This window comes from Penicillium expansum, assembly GCF_000769745.1.
Source record: "Penicillium expansum strain MD-8 chromosome Unknown contig187, whole genome shotgun sequence".
Lineage (NCBI taxonomy): Eukaryota > Fungi > Ascomycota > Eurotiomycetes > Eurotiales > Aspergillaceae > Penicillium > Penicillium expansum.
Window position 1 is genome coordinate 71,648 of NW_015971509.1, and position 16,598 is coordinate 88,245.

Genomic DNA, 16,598 nt, shown 5'->3' on the forward strand with positions numbered 1-16,598 from the left:
CTTCAAGTTTTGAGTGTGTTTTAAAAAAAAAAATATTGACGCCGAGACGCCGCACAGTCGATGGTTGTATGTTGTACATGCAAGGTTAGGGATAAACCGTGCACCTTTGTGAGCGGACCCCGATCTCTTGGATGTATAAGATGTTTCATGTTTTAAGATGAGATTGGTTGGAATACCCCTTTTTCCCTAATCAAAGTATATTCCTGTTCCTTATAAATTGTCAAACGTGGAACACCTCCGTAAATTAGCCGCTGGGCTGATGGAGGCGTTCTTCAGCCAATCCCACAGCCCTATGGATTATTAGATATCTCTCCCTGTCAGCCTCTAACCCCTGGGCTCATTTCGTTTCAACTAACCATATCGCAGAAAGGCTTCTTTCGGCTTCCTGGTCCAGTCGGAACCCAAGCGCTGAGGACCCTCGTATGATAGGGCACTATGGCAGGGGAATCGGGGTTTCTTTGGGTTTCTTTGAAAGGCAGCACCCCACTTCAGGGCTTCATTGTCTGATTGATGTACGGAGTATTGTCCACCTTACATATAAAGAGTGGATCTGATTGTAGAGAGTGTGGTATAATAAAACAAAGCCCCCAATGCATTTAAGCCTTCTTTAACTCAAGTCCTCTGTCCTATCTTTATGCCTTTCATTTCTCACTTCTAGTCGCTCATTAAGCTGGATCATTCATTCCTTTTATCTTCATAATCCAGCTTCACATAGTGGAGAGATATTCCTTGGCTGGTTCTTGGAATTCTTCACCGCTTAAAAAGTCATGTTCTTCTTCTTCGTGGCCCTGGTTGGCCTATTTTCTTTCACCTTCGCTTTCCCGACTCCAGTCGATTACAATACCAATATGACCTCTACCGATGAAAACGTCGGAAACAAATTGGTGTTCTGTCATTTTATGGCAAGTGACTTATTTCTTGTACTGTCTTACCCCGCACCATACACTAACAATATCTAGATGGGCATCGTCAGCAACCGCGAAGGCGCCTGCGATTATGACGATGATATGAAACGTGCCAAAGAGGCGGGCATCGACGCCTTTGCACTAAACATCGGCACCGACTCTTACGGCGACACTCAACTGAACTATGCCTATGAATCCGCTGCCAACAACAGCATGAAAGTGTTCCTCTCCTTCGACTTCAACTGGTGGCAAACCAGTCAAGGCAGTGAAGTCGGCCTTAAGATCGCGCAGTATGCAAATCACCCCGCGCAGCTCATGGTCGATGGAAAGGTCTTTGTCTCATCATTTTCGGGCGACGGCGTCGATGTCGATGCAATCAGATCCACTGCTGGCAGCGAGATCTTCTTTGCGCCGAATTTCCGACCCGGTCAAAGTGATTTCGATAAGATCGATGGCGCTTTTAACTGGATGGGTTGGGACAACGATGGAAATAACAAGGCTCCGACTGCTGAGCAGAAGGTTACCGTTTCAGATAGCGATGAGGTTTATACTGATGCTCTTCAGGGAAAAGCATACATTGCGCGTGAGTAGCTGGAGTATATTGGTTCTTCTGTGTATATTTGCTAATCGATAAATAGCCGTCTCGCCTTGGTTCTCGACCCATTACGGCCCTGAGGTCTCTTACAGCAAGAACTGGGTGTTCCCTTCCGACCTCCTCTGGTATGACCGGTGGAGGGAAATCCTACGTCTCAGCCCTCGCTTTGTGGAGATCATCACCTGGAATGACTATGGCGAGTCACACTATATCGGCCCGCTGGCGTCACCACACACAGATGACGGTGCCTCGAAGTGGGCAATGGATATGTAAGTAGAGACAACTCACCCTAGCAAATTAACAGAAACATCAACTAACAAGGAAACAGGCCCCACAACGGCTGGCTCGATATGGCAAAGCCCTTCATCGCCGCCTACAAAGCAGGCTCGAGACTACCCATCAGATTCTTAGAGGAAGAGAAACTAGTTTACTGGTACCGGCCAACCATGAAGAGCGCCGATTGCGACGCAACCGACACAACAATGCAAGGCAGCGCCAATAACGACACCGGCAACTTCTTCCGCGGCCGGCCCGACGGCGCACACACAATGAATGACGAGGTTTTCGTCGTCACGATGCTGAAGATGCCCGCGCTGGTACGGGTGCAATCTGGTGATAATACTGAGACCTACATCGCACCTCCAGGAGTCTGGTCACACGCGGTGCCGATGGGTGTGGGCAAGCAGAGTTTCAAGGTCACCCGCGGCTTCCGGACGATTTTGTCGGGGACGAGCTTGAAGGATGTTCTTGACACGTGCGTTTGCGGCATCTACAACTTCAATGCTTATGTGGGCACTCTGCCGGCGGAGGAAACTATTGACCAGTTGCAGCCGGCTGGGTTGACTATGTTGACGGATGGGTTGCGAGTGACGCCCCGGATTAACACTCTGGGTCAATAGACTTGGGTGGGATATAGTACGAGTACCAGTGACTGCTCCCTGGTTCTGGGTTGGGTTGCACATTGCTTGAGGTCTGGGTCTGGGGCCTATGTACAGATGAATGCCCTGGTTTGCTCACATGAGAAGAGTGAGAGCTACCTATAGAACAGCGATGAGATACCACACGCTATCATAAGCAATATACCGTCCTTCCTCTTTAATTATTATTATCTCGTTGCTCATCATCTACTTTAGTCCGGAGTACCGGATACCAGCTCCGGCGTGGAAAAGTACGGAATATTATTTGAAGATGCGGAAATTGCTGCTAGATACAGGGGCAATTTCTTCCCTCCATGAATTGACAAATCTTTCGGATGCGTGTTTGCACTCTATTTGAATTCCCACTCATTTCCCCCCGAGCGCGTGGCTTGAACTTTTGGCCCCTAACATCGTTCTCCTCTAATATCGGTGCCTGACACACACAGCCCCTGGCTTCCGTCAGCCTTGTAGGCACCAACCCCTTATATCTTTGGGAGTCACTCCATATGGAGTACGGAGTACTGCGCCATCGGGGTGTGGCTTGGGTCAGCCTTACATGTTTACTTGATCTTGGCCTCGGGGAACGGAGGTTCGATGGGATGGCTGAGTATCCCTGTCAACACTAATGCACGCGATTCTCCGTCACACTCCTCCAAAGCCCATAAGTCCCTAATCTCGCGCAATATCCTCCTATAATCTCCGTCTGGCCGAGACTATCTCAGGAACGACCGAATAAACCCCTGTCGGTGATGGCAAAAATAGGAAGGTAACTATCAGCCCAACGCCGCCTACGCCAATTTGTCTATTATCCGATGCATTATGGAGCATATGCCTGGATTGTAAACTAGCTCGATTAGATGGGCTAAACAAGGGGGGCATAGGAACTCTCAGGGCCCTTGACCTCGGGGTTAAACCCCCCACCCCAAATTGGCCCTGTGGTTTTGTTTCACACTGAACTTCCAGAGTACTTCCTCGTTACTATTCACTCCCACATATTGTGTACCGTTAGAAATATACAGTCTGCTATGGAGACCCCGGCCAACGTGTTCATTTATCTCTCAAGTTTACTGGAGATAGCATATGGATCTATGCTCGGATGTGCCCAGCTCAAAGATGGCACGGAGCCCTGCAGCAATAAAATCGCAGGAGCCAACCTCAAGCCTGTGAAAGAATATTTTGAGCAATTATTTGCCATCCTCGATGAGCCTGACCGCAAGTTCCACGACAAAGATGGTGTATTTGATGAGATCCTCGCGGAATTGATCGACAGATGCCTTTGCCTGCGTCGGCACCGTCAAAATTCCGACGACGCAAAGAGCCAATGGTTAAAGGAGCTGTACAACGATGAAAAGAGACACCAACTACGTTACAAGCTGCAAACCCATATTTACGGGGGCGTGGAGGAAGTGTCGATTATTTCTACTCCACCGCCAGCAACAGAGTTCGAGCCCTATAAGACCAGCACATCACCTATCAACAAATACGACGTGCAACTAAAAGTGACTTGCCAATTGCTGGAGACCCTCACAAACAGGGACAAAAAAAGCGGATACATCTATCTCCTCTGTCACCCTCGAGAACCAAAAATGTTCAAAGTCGGATACACCACAGACCCCGAGACGCGTTTTGACAGCCACAAACGGTGCTATGAAGAGTTCAGCGTGTTGAGGAAACAGAACATACGCTATGCCTATCGCATTGAGCAACTTATCATCGCCGAATTCTCCCTGGAGCATTACAGGCTCAAAGAAAAGTGCAAACGATGCGATGAGAGTCATAAGGAATGGCTGCAAGTCAGCAAAGACAAGTTGCTAAGGAGTTTCAACAAATGGGTTAAATTCGCCGAAGCCGACAAGGCACCTTACGATAAGGATGGTCGCTTCAAGTCCAGGACCGTCGCGTTACCTCCTCCTGCAATGGATTTCAAGTCTCCGACCCCGACTCCAAAAAAGGGTACACCGCGACGGTCAAATGTGGCTCCATCGCAGGAATTATCGCCTTCTAAGCCTGACCATTCTAAGTCTGATATAAGGATTCTCCAAGAGGAACTTTCCGACGTGGGCTCCGACGAGAGCGCGTCCCTTCCTCGCTATAGCGAAGCAGACCACTCAAGTCCCATCTTGTCCCTCGCCGATCGTCTTGCTGCAGCTTGCGTGAAGTAGATCTTGCGCTTTTGGCTTTCTCGCGTGTTTTCATAGTGTATTATGAGGCTGAGGCTGAACGGTCTTATTAAACGGTAGCTTAGATGGGAAAGCCTCGCCCAATAGAGGAAATCCACTACATAGGGGTACCTAAGCAATACGGGTTAGAACTTGAATCAGAAATTATATCCATGAATGTTTATAAGCCAGTTGCTACTGTTGAATGAAATCATGAAATCGAATTTAAAGAAGATGGGGCAAAACTACGGAGTATAGAACAAGACACTTAAAGTAAAAAGGATCTACAGATAGCCCGAGTAATTATCTTCCGGATTTCCTTATCTTTTCTTTTGGTCTCAGATAGATAGTTATATCAGAGACTAGACTATGTAGCCACATAAATACCTCAATCCTATACCCCCTTTATCTTTACCCTCACCGACTCTTTGACCTAAGTCCTTAACCGGACCACTTGGCGCTGTCCGCTCGGATTGACGGGAACGTGTCGTGCCCGATAGCGTGAGCAGCTGCAGGTTGCAGGTCTTGTGGCACTATTAATGAACCTATCTCGCTGTCAATGTCACTGCCAATGTCTCTTCATTTTTGATTTTGGCGGGGACGAACAGAGTCATCAACAATGGCCCGTATGAAACAGGGAGTCTTTTCATGGGAGGATGTGCTGCTTCAGCGGTATCAGAGTAAGTAAATAACTGTCTATTCTTATTTACTTTTACTTCATTTTACTTGTTGAATACTTGTTGGATATACATCTCTAACAGACCTAAAAAAAACAATAGGCAACAAACCCTCTCCACTTCCCCGCCGCCAAACAATAGCGATCCCCTCACCCCAACTCCAAAGTCGACTCCTCACCCGGTTATCACCGGAGCTTCGGTTAATGATCTGGGAATTCGTCCTGGCAGACCAACGAATCCACATAATCCAATGCAGCAAGCAGCGACTCGGACACGTGGTGTGTCCATGTGCGCTCGAGCCTACAACAAAGTCTTCGCCATCACCAACACGCCACACACGCCAGAAAAGCAATTTATTCTGCGAGATCTGCCATGGCACGGGCATCTCCCAGCCGGCCAAACAAGCCGATCTCCTCCGCTGGAATAAGGTTAAGCTACTGGGTCTGGCGTTGACTTGTCGGCAGATGTACGGTTGAATGATTTATCCTTTCCTTTCCTTACCCTCCACCTCTATACGATGTACAATGTACATCCACAACCCACAACCCACAACCTACTTCTACTTCTACTTCTATCTCTCCTCACCCCACAGAAAGAACTACCATCCTCCCCCACTCCCAATACTAATAAAAAAAACCCCAGATACCACGAATCAATCCCCCTCCTCTACACCCTCCCAACCCTAGAATTCAGTAACCCCTGGACCCTCCCATACCTCCTCCCAACGATCCCACCCGAACACCGCGACCGCATCCGCGCCATCGAGCTACGCTGGTCCTTCCCAGGCCACTGGCTACCGAGCAAAGACTCCGTGCGCGCGGTGTACGTGTCCGCCGGACGGATGCAGTGGAGCGAGACGTGTCGAGCAGTGTCGCAGCTGGGATCGCTGCGGTCATTCGTGCTCGTGCTGGAGAGTAATTGGTTCAGCGAGCCAGTTGAGAAATTGGCTGGGTTTTTGGAGCCTTTGAGGGGGCTGGTTGTGAGGCCTGTTTCGAGACGGGGTTGGGGTTGGGGTTCGGATCGGGATCGAAGTCGCGATTATTGGGATTGCTGTGGTAAGAAGGATGATGTGGATGTGGATCTGGATGTGGAGCTTGATGGGGAGGGGGGTGGTGGGTTCAGTTCGGATGAGGACTCTTGTAAGAGTTTGGGATCGGATTCTGGGTCGTTTTCTTCTGTTGGGGGTTATTCGAATCCTACGACTACCGCTACGGTTTCTCGGGGGAGTTGGGAGCTCAGGCTTCAGGGTCAGTCGTACTATTTACATGAACTGGATCGTATAGGAGTGGATCTTCGGCGGAGGGGTATAGACTGCTGGATATCAGCGGTGTGAGGAAGGTATATGGAGGTATGCTCATTCAAGGTCCGCAATGGCGTGATTAATTACTATTTTGTGTATGTTGCAATGATCGTCGAGTCGATAGACGATGTATTTTGTACAACATACAACATTGGGTCATTACTTTCTTGTTCTTGTTTTTTTTGGGGGTTGCATGTTTCGGTATCACTTCGGAGTATGTTCAAGGACACCGTTGCAGATCTACATATTAGGATCGGAGTATCGGAGTATCGTCGACACCTCGTACCAAGTACGTTCGTATGTATTTCCTATAGTCCGACTTAATATACAGCAAATTCTACTCCGTACTAAGTTTCTATACTCCGTACGCACAATTAAAATCCTCGGCTTTTTCTTATCTCCCCCTATGTTGTTAACGAATACTCTCCACTTCTTCATGTGAGACCCTGGACCCACCTAGAGGAGGCTAAAAATACATCCTATAAATATAACACGTGTTTCAACTTATACGAGGTAGGGATGGTGTAGAATCAAGATGATATCCGGTTAGATTTCTCATTCCAAGTACGAAGTATGATGTACATATCTACATAGACTGATATCTCCTAGGGTTAACAGGATGATGATGTGTGATGTCGCCAGGGGCAAAAACTCTGAACTCGGCTCCACCGGAGGCGCTAGGGAGAGCGCGGGGAAGATTGCACATCATAATCAAACTAGTCTTGTATTTTATTCATGGGATACGAAGTACTTTGGAGAATAGTGAGATATTGTTATTGAATGGTGGTAATGAATGGTGCAAGCACACTCGTAGAAAATGAAATCGACCCTTGAAAAAGGTGGTCAGGTATATGAGGAAAAAGATCGAACTGGCGATCCTGCCAGAACATGCAAAAGTGAACATAGAAGAAAAAAGGTGGCTGCATCCATGACTCGTACATGTGTCGTCGGCAGTTCACAAACATATTAGAGATAAAGATTGAGAAAAGAGAAAAGTAGAAGATATCGTTGTCACCATGGGCGCCATGCAAAGCCCGCGAAGCGAAAACCCCGGTTGTAACCCATATTAAGTGGAAGATAGTCGGGAAAGAATCAGGCTCCGGATGTCGTATCTCAGAGAAAAGGGAAGGAAAAGATATTGTGGTGATTCGGGCATGGGAGAGGAATTGTGTGATCGATGATCAGGGAAACAATTGGTCAACCTCGCCAGCCATTGTGGACAGGCAGGCCCGGGAGCCCGCTCGTCTAAGTCTGCGGTCGCAAATGCTTAAATCTTTGTCAAGATAGCATAGTCGTCCTTTTGATGCTGACGCCAATGGGGACGTCAGCGGCGCGGACGAATTCGCCCAGCGCGACCGCAGCGGCTTTCGGCAATGATCGAAACCAATGTTACCTAAGGGGTTCTCGAACGTCGCTGCGCCCGGTCAGTCCTCCGATGCGAGAAAGGAGGCTGTGGATTATTGAATATCCAGGTCGCACAATCGTTCGATGAGTGGTGTGGCTGATATGAAATTTCAGAAGCCAAGGGGTTGATGTGATGCCAGTTTACCAGCAGTGATTTTACCGTCCTTCGCGGGAGCGGTCGGGTCCTGCGTGACCATGGCCTCGCGCGGCGAGCCACTCGGTCGAGGCCTCCTGGCGAGCACCTGGGTGTTTCTGGTCCTCGGGGCGACCGGTTAGGCCCTGTGGGAGCATGTTGGTAATCTCTGCTGCCAGAGCAGATGCCGTGTAGCACCGGAGTTCCTTCTCCTCACGCTCATCCTCCTTGATCAGGCGGCGTTGGTCGGTCTTGGACATGTTTTCACGACGCTTGCGTCGGATTTCGTGAATCGACCACAGAACAACTTCCTCGGGGGCGCGATTGCGAGGGCTTCCGTGTCGAGAGAAGTTGCGAACGTAGCGGCGGGTGACATCGGTCGCACCATCGATGGAGAAGGCTACACAGTAAGAGATCTTGCGTTGCCATCCTTCGGTGTATAGACGAGGCTGATCCCAGGCGCCCTCACAGGCATCGACGTGGACCCATCGCCGCTGGTGTTCCGAGTACACTTCGGTCCAGACATAATCCTCGGAGTTCCAGACCCAACGGACTCGGGCTCCGACTGCACGGCAGAACATACTAAAGCAGTTGGCCCATTCGCCAACTCTGCCTCGTCGAGATTGCAGCAATTGCCACACATCGGAATACCGCGGGAATCGCTCGTGGGCGGTACAACTAGTATCGGAACAACGGTACAGTTCGACTCGGGTTGCGCCTCGGGCGGTCTCGTCGGGGGTTGGAGGCGTCATGCCTTGGGCGATCGTGGGCATGTGGCATTTCGAGCAGGGAGGATTGTTGACAAATTGGAAAAATGACCCCTTGAACCATCTGGATAAAGATAGATATGTTAGCAAGGGCGCAAAGAGTCTAGACCATCAAGGGATTCCAACATACCTTAACAATGCTCGGATCACACAATCTTGGTAGCCCCATTCCGGCTTCCCTGCGACGCTGGCAGCCTGGGCGTGCATAATTTGGGATTCCTCCTCGGCCTCGGAATACAGGCGATCGAGCGGAATGACGCACAACGCCTCATCCAATAGACCCGGATTTTCGTACTTGGTTGGTGTGACTGATAAACCCTTTAATAAATTGTAAAATTTGAGTGAAGCTGCATCCTGGGGGGGCGATGGCATGATAGGAAGACCGCGTAGTGCTGATGAGGTCGTGGATGGCTTTGGGGAGGGAGCGGCGGCAGGGGTGCCCGCCGTAGGTGGTGGTGGCGGAGCTCGTGTCGGCGGCGGAGGGATTGCTGAACTGGACATCGGAGACGGTGATGGCGATGGCGAGTGATTATGCGAACGAGAAGGTTCATGAAGTCGGTTGAGTCGTTTGGTGCGCATCAGCTGCTCGAATTCGTGGGTGAGAGAGGAGGCGTCGTAGCCACTTGGGGCAGGCTGGGTAGCCCGATGTCTGCCGTCCGCCATAGTCGATGAGGAAGTCACGGCAGACTTCCAAGACGATGAATGTTGAGATCCAGAATGACTCGAAATGGGTGAACAATCGAGTTTGGGCGAAAGAGGTCCAATTTGACCCAAGGTTGGGAGAGGGAAGGAGGATAAGAAAGGGATGTCAGAGACGAGTAGTAAAGAAGGGACTACCTCGCTCGAGTTGACGTAGCACTTGAAGATCACACTCTCTTATTGGAGAGTCAAGAAGGGAAAGAAAGAAAGGCAGGCCCTTGGGATAGAGGGAGAGAGGGAGGGAGAGGGCAAGAGTACGGAGTAGCGTACGCAGTATTACGAGCGTCGTCAGCATCTGGCCCCAATCACGGGCCCCGCGGCCAAGCCGCGTGTGCGAAAACGAAAAAAAAGGCCAAGAGAAAGACCCTGTTTCCCCGTAATTTCCGTAATTTCTGTATTTTTGGAATCCATGAACACGTAACGTCCACACCCAGATTTTCATGGGTCGTTATTAGTTTGCTTGGCGTTGTCTATACTTTGATGGCTTGAAGGCTTCTATACATCCTTTTTGGTTCTTGATATATACAGAGTAGGTACGGAGTACTCATTACCTTAATATTTGATTTGGGTATATTCAAGGTACATACTATGTAATGGATACTACACATGAGTCAGAATATAACTACCTTATACCCTAACTTGGCCCGTGACGCAATAAAGCCTTCCAAGGTTGTCGTCAATATACAATAGTCACGGTTGGGCACACCCTTGAGGGTTCATAAGGCGATGATTAAAGCTCATGGTCTGTTTGGTATATTCTGTAAGAGTACATTGAACTCTGTATGGAGTACCAAATCAACATTAAACTAAATGTCAAAAAAGAAAAGGAAAAAAAAAATGAAAAGAAAAAAAAGAAAAGAAATATTAAGGAGGATACGTTGTAAGGCCAACGCGCGGCCAAGGTACGAAAGCTCAACTCTTCCGTCCGCTTTTCCACTCAAAGGCTGGAGACGCGCAAGCGTCCGTCTTGGCATTTCGCACGATCGGGGCCTACTAAGCCGCTTTGAGGCGGTGCTTATTGCCTAATATGGTTTAGCGTCAAATCCCAATGGAGCCCAATGAAGGGGGGGGCTTCCAAAGCAACTTCTTCTTTGGTATGAATGTCCCATGCAACGTGAGATCGTAATTCTTAGGATATTCCGTACTTAATCGTTCAATCGTCCGATGGGAATGTGAATGTGAGATTCATACTTCGATCTCGTGTCAAAATACTCCGTACATTATACAACATAGTGCGGATCATTAGGGCTAGTCCGTACTCCGTACAACGCTATAACCCGCAGGAACTCGAACTCCATCGCCAATCACAACAACGCGTTTGAATCACCCACAAGAAGACCCTGAAAAACAGTGTTCCAATTATGGAAGTATCTTTTTCCTTTTTCAGTTAGGTAAAGGATTAGGTCGTGTCGATCTACCTCGTATGTACGGAGTACAACTCGCCTGTCTTCGAAACCCCGGCTCTGTATACATCCATGGATCGTACCCAATGAGCGGACCTACATATGAATAATCAGAGTTGAAAAAGGCTCTTTACCTAAATCGGCTCTCCAAATATGTCTGGTTTACATAGGGTACCAGGCTCAATGGCATTAATAATCAGACATGTTCGGGTGCGACTAGTTATACGGGGTACAATATTAGATTATAGTTAGGGTTACCTTGACTGTGGTATATCAATGATACAGGCAATACTGCATACTCATCATCCTATTGTTTTAGATTTACAAGATTCGAGATTCAGCCTTGAAATATATTACATCGCATGATTCGGGAAATTACTGACCAGGCGTTCTATCTGGGGAAACAGATCCGCCACCGCCGTCGTTTCATCTTCTGAGCCGCGTTTGAGCCTAGTAATATTCCGAGGCTATGCTAGGTGGCTGTGCAATTGAATGGTTTATTATTGTTAGCATCCCATAAGTAGTTGAATAACCCGTCATATGTATCAAAAGTTTCGAGCCTTTTTTTTTTGCTAACATATCGTTCCCTATAGTTCCGATGCCGAGAAATAGTGCCTCGATGCTTAGCTCGGATGGCGCGAGCATCAATTACACAAAAAAGACTGGGTCATTTACAGGAAGTTACAATTGGTAATTTTGCGGTGATCACTCTGATTTGATTTGATTTGATTTGATTTTGTTTTTTATCAATGTATGTTATTTTCTCTTCTCATCAGCGGTATTGACGGTAAAGCTAATAACAGTTAGGTAGTATTGCCTAGAAACAACCTTGGAAGCAAAAGCCGATTCGTACGCGACACGCAAGGCACTCATATTGGCACTGATTATTGCCATGGGATTGGTACGCCAATGCTACAAGCGAAGGGAGAAATGCCGAATTTCAAAGCAATTTGGGCTTAACGAGCCGAGCAAGCCAATTAACCCCGGACGCCAAGCGCCAAGACCTCATGTTTCTCCTGAGTCTCTTGACTTTATTGCTTGAATGATTTATTAAACTAAGACACAACCTGTCCTGCAAGACTGCTGTCGTATCCCATGAGCTTGGCTCTTTCTTTTCAGGTGCCAAGGCTATATGCACCATCGATGCTCCATTCCCGTGGATATACGGAGTATGAGCGCAGCGCTTCTGATTTCCGCGCGTCGACACCCATTCAATACCTGCGCATCCTTCCGCACCCGCATCCTTCCGTACCTCTCCAATATCTATCAATCCTGTGACACTGCGACGATTACGGTATCCTCCAACTGACGTGGTGGGGGGGCTTGTCCCCAGCCAAGAAGAGAGAACACGCACGCGGCATAGGTGGCTCGCCGTGCAGCTGACTTCTTGAGTTTAGCCTTACGTTGACATAGTTCGACATTTTACTCCATGCAGGTATTTTGTTTAATTTGATAGAGTTACTCTGACGAATATACGGGATCATAGCGTTAGCTAGTGTGGGCCAAAACGTCATACGCTAATCCACTCTAGCTCTGTCGTTGTCGCAAGCTGTTGATTCTTTTCGCGCCTTATCGGCTGACCCGTCGAATATGATGACTCAGGTCGGCAAACTTTCGTCGGACCGTGCTCAACTATGCGCTCCTTGCCATATACTATTGAATTCATGAGGAACAGAAGACCTAGAGAAACAAACTACTAGGAGGCACTCTGAAAAATCCGTGTAACTACATACAGAGGAGAGGGTAGTCACGTGTTCTCGCCAACAACTAGCACTACTAGTAATAGTCGATGTGTTCATTGTTTTATCTTTGGCATATTTCTTATCTATAATGGGGAAGGTTGCTTTTTACTTTGCCTGCACCATTTATCTTTGCGTGGTTGGCTGATTGTTGCTATTTTACTCCGTAATGTAGTTAATGGTCATGATTGCGAGTAGCCTAGATGAGATAGGGCTTTTTTTATGATAGCCAGATTTATTCCAGAGAGTTGAATAGATACCAAAATCTCAACTTACTTAAAGTCACTAAAAGGCTGCCTTCGATAATAGTATGTCAAATGTTTCGGCCACTGAACGGAGATATGCAGTCCGACGTACATAGTCAAGCATCAACCTCACACAACATCTAATATCCGCTCTCGTTAGCAAATTCAATTCTGTAGTCGGTTTAAAAAGTTAAACCGTGATAAATACTAATGGTTACAGTTTAATAATATTAGAAAGACCTCACGGTGGGAATTTGATAAAAGAATTTACAGCAACATTTCTACTAGATATATCTTGCATATACAGCTAAAGTTTTCATTATTTCATTAAGGTTATATGCATATCCTTTTCATTTTATTTAACCAAAGTCATCAAAAGAAGTATAAAGAGACCCCACCGTGAAGCCTGTAAGCACAACAGATAGCAGATCGAGATACATAGGGCAGTGGCAATGGGTTGTTCCTTCCGCTTCAAAAGTCCGAGCCCTTTCATCCTCAGCGTTCAACTATTCTTGATTCACCAACTACATAACTACATTGGGGTTGCAATTCAGCAATGACGGTTTTCATTGCATCTTTGTGAGTTCCTCAACCTACAAAGCTTCACAGATCTGACATGATATATACCAGGTTCCTCCCATATACCATCGATTTTCAAGTGAAGGAACCCAAGGATGGACAGCACGGGTCCATGCCTAGCCATGCAAATGTCGATGGTCCTGGATCTATCGTTGGGTGCCTGCCAGATACCTATCATCAACATCGTCCCATAGACTTTCTCCCACTAACCCCCGGAGCCACGACAGAAGACGAGACGGTCTTCAAAGGATATACTTTGCGAGTAGCAGATGAGATTCCGATTGCCAATGATCGATTGTGGCACGGCCCCAGTGAGCCCCGTACTATTCACTGGGGACACAGCCGGAGGTTTAATCAGCCCAAGTCCAGGGCGGCAGATCCTCCAACACCGTCCATTTCGAGCAGTCGAGGCCCAATCCAGGGACCAAGAAGGGAGTTATCTTTGGATGGATCACAGGATCGATGGGGCATGACCTACCACAGTAGCACAGGAGTCTCGCTCTCCAATGCTGACTGGGTCGTCAAGGCCGCCGAACAAGGCCATGGAGGTCTACAAAATGCCATCCACGCCGCTGAAAAGTTGAGCTTGCTCAAGGACAAGATCTGGGTGGGCACTCTGGGCATGCCTACCGACTCATTGGCAAATACTACCAGGACAGACATCGCCGAGACCCTCCAGGATGTGTATGATTCGTTGACTGTGTTTGTGAGTGACAACGAGTTTGAGGGTCATTACACCCATTTCTGTCGCGCGGTACTTTGGCCAGCCCTTCATTATCAGATGCAAGAAAGCCCTCGGCATACTGAGTACGACGGTTACTCTTGGGTCCAATACCTCAAGCTCAACAAGGCATTTGCAGAAACAATTATCAAACACTGGAAGCCGGGTGATAGAATCTGGGTTCATGACTATCATCTTCTGGTTCTTCCTGGCCTTCTGAGGGAAAGATTACCCCAGGCCGAGATAGGGTTTTTCTTACACACCCCGTTTCCTTCCTCCGAGATATTCCGTTGTTTGACTTCACGCAAAGAACTGTTGGATGGACTTCTGGGCGCTGATTTGATTGGATTCCAGACAGAGGAATACTGTAACCACTTTCTTCACTCTTGCAGCCGGTTGAGGAGGCTAGAGGTCTCTGCCAATCAAGTTCACCTCAATGATCGATACGTCAGTGTTGTGAATTCTCCATTGGGGATTGACCCCATATCACTTTATCTATTACGCCAATCCACCGAGGTCAAGGGTTGGATACACAGCATCAGCCATAAATACCAAGGGCAAAATCTCATAGTAGCGCGGGACCGATTGGATGCACCAGGAGGGATTAAGCAGAAGCTTCTGGCATATGAGCTGTTTCTTAAGACCTATCCAGAATGGAGAGAGCGAGTAAGTTGCCTAACTTATCTTATTCCGTGTGACTACTACTGATCTGTTTTGTGTAGGTGGTTCTAGTCCAAGTAATGTCATCTGCATCTGAGATTCCAGAGCTGGAGGTACAGATCTCAAAAATCGCAATGAGGATCAATGCAACATATTCAACCATCACTCACCAGCCCTTAGTCCTGGTCCGGCAAGACATCAGTCACTTTCAATTCATCGCCCTCTTAAGTGTTGCACATGTCTTCATGGCCACCAATCTGCGCGAGGGAATGAACTTGACTAGCCATGATTTCATCCACTGCCAAGATGGACAGCTTACCCCCCAGAAACATGGATCCCTAATTCTCAGCGAGTTTGTGGGTAGTGCCTCCATCTTTCGTGGCCATAAGCTTCTCGTCAATCCGTGGGACTACAAACAATGTGCTGATGCGATCAAATCGGCACTCGAGATGTCACCGGCGGAGCGGAAACTCAACTGGAATTTCCTGCTCGATTGCAAATCTCCCTACACTGCTCTCAAATGGCATACGGGGCTACAAGACGCTCTCATCAAAGCCCACAAAATACAACAAATCCGCCAGCCAAGCCATCTCTCTCCGCTTTCACCCAATAGCTTGAAAAAGTCATACCTCTTCGCCAGAGCACGGATGTTCTTTTTAGAAGATGGCGCAATATTCGGTCCAGCTTTCGGCATAGAAGAGTCTATCCCCTCAGACAAAGCCTGCACCACTCTACAAACACTTATAAATGACCCCAAGAACATCTTATACATAGTCAGCAACCGGAGCATCGAGCAGCTTCAAGAAGTACTCGAGAAGCTCCCCTGCGAGCTCGGTTTTATTGTCGAGAATGGATGTTTCCTACGAGAGCCCGAATCAGAGCCATGGATTCCATTTGTGCCCGAAAGCGCCATGAAATGGCGTCCCGGCATCAAAAAGATGATGGAGTATTTCCACGAGCGAACAGAAGGCAGTCAAATCGAGGAGCGCCGCTGCTCCCTAACATTTCAATACAATGATGCGGTCGACCGCGAATTAGCCGCTCGCCAGGCCTCCGAGCTAGCCGATCAAATCAACGGTGCCTGCGGGCGTGCGGATTTCCATGTCATCCGCGAGGCAACATCTGTGAAGTTTGGACCGCTGCACGCTGCTCTTGGAAATGGAAGAGCCGCCACCTATATTTTAGACCATCTCCCCAATACCAGATATCCCGAGTTTCTATTCGCAGCTGGCGGTTCCCGTAGCAGCGAGACGCTGTTTCGATGGGCAAATGAGTTGGCTGTTGCCCCCGTGGCTTCTCGGTTTGAGGAGTCTGAGCTTGAGAAAACCCTCCATGTCACCACCGTAACGACTAGCACTCATGCTACTGAGGCGAGGTTGGTGTTGCCGCCTGAGTGCTCGCTTTTGGATGTTTTGGATGAACTGTCGAGTTTCACGTCCAATGGAGAGGAGACTAAATGACTTACTCACACTAAGCGTTTGTTGTGATTGGCTACTATTGTTATTATCATGTGGACTCTTGTCACTCATGTATGATGGAACAAGCATCACGAAGCGATATGATTTATGGTATAGTTCTAAGGTTTTGTGGTTTTGTTTGATGTTCAAGGAGCGAGGCACACACAGACATGCAGTATAGCTTTCAATGGCGAAATTATTGATATATCTTATAATTTCTGATTTTTAGTATTGCCCT

General features: G+C 48.0%; 6 protein-coding genes across 6 annotated transcripts; 5 read left to right on the forward strand and 1 right to left on the reverse strand.

Annotated features, from left to right (window-relative positions):
• Positions 1-767: 767 nt before the first annotated feature.
• On the forward strand, positions 768-2,399 carry PEX2_056100 (glycoside hydrolase family 71 protein; the record flags this gene model as incomplete). Its single annotated transcript, XM_016742884.1, has 4 exons — positions 768-884; positions 960-1,488; positions 1,544-1,769; positions 1,829-2,399. 4 exons carry the CDS (start codon positions 768-770, stop codon positions 2,397-2,399), a joined length of 1,443 nt encoding a protein of 480 aa, XP_016593413.1.
• Positions 2,400-3,442: 1,043 nt separating this feature from the next.
• PEX2_056110 (GIY-YIG nuclease family protein) lies at positions 3,443-4,579 on the forward strand (the record flags this gene model as incomplete). Its single annotated transcript, XM_016742885.1, has 1 exon — positions 3,443-4,579. The coding sequence occupies one exon, from the start codon at positions 3,443-3,445 to the stop codon at positions 4,577-4,579; it is 1,137 nt and encodes a 378-aa protein (XP_016593414.1).
• Positions 4,580-5,770: 1,191 nt separating this feature from the next.
• PEX2_056120 (uncharacterized protein) lies at positions 5,771-6,586 on the forward strand (the record flags this gene model as incomplete). Its single annotated transcript, XM_016742886.1, has 1 exon — positions 5,771-6,586. One exon carries the CDS (start codon positions 5,771-5,773, stop codon positions 6,584-6,586), a length of 816 nt encoding a protein of 271 aa, XP_016593415.1.
• Positions 6,587-8,113: 1,527 nt separating this feature from the next.
• png1 (peptide-N4-(N-acetyl-beta-glucosaminyl)asparagine amidase) lies at positions 8,114-9,520 on the reverse strand (the record flags this gene model as incomplete). The annotated part of the gene is made up of 2 exons (XM_016742887.1): positions 8,114-8,921; positions 8,988-9,520. 2 exons carry the CDS (start codon positions 9,518-9,520, stop codon positions 8,114-8,116), a joined length of 1,341 nt encoding a protein of 446 aa, XP_016593416.1.
• A 5-nt stretch (positions 9,521-9,525) lies between these two features.
• On the forward strand, positions 9,526-9,977 carry PEX2_056140 (uncharacterized protein; the record flags this gene model as incomplete). Its single annotated transcript, XM_016742888.1, has 2 exons — positions 9,526-9,675; positions 9,822-9,977. 2 exons carry the CDS (start codon positions 9,526-9,528, stop codon positions 9,975-9,977), a joined length of 306 nt encoding a protein of 101 aa, XP_016593417.1.
• A 3,522-nt stretch (positions 9,978-13,499) lies between these two features.
• PEX2_056150 (trehalose-6-phosphate synthase) lies at positions 13,500-16,363 on the forward strand (the record flags this gene model as incomplete). The annotated part of the gene is made up of 3 exons (XM_016742889.1): positions 13,500-13,522; positions 13,574-14,909; positions 14,966-16,363. 3 exons carry the CDS (start codon positions 13,500-13,502, stop codon positions 16,361-16,363), a joined length of 2,757 nt encoding a protein of 918 aa, XP_016593418.1.
• Between the last annotated feature and the right edge of the window lie 235 nt (positions 16,364-16,598).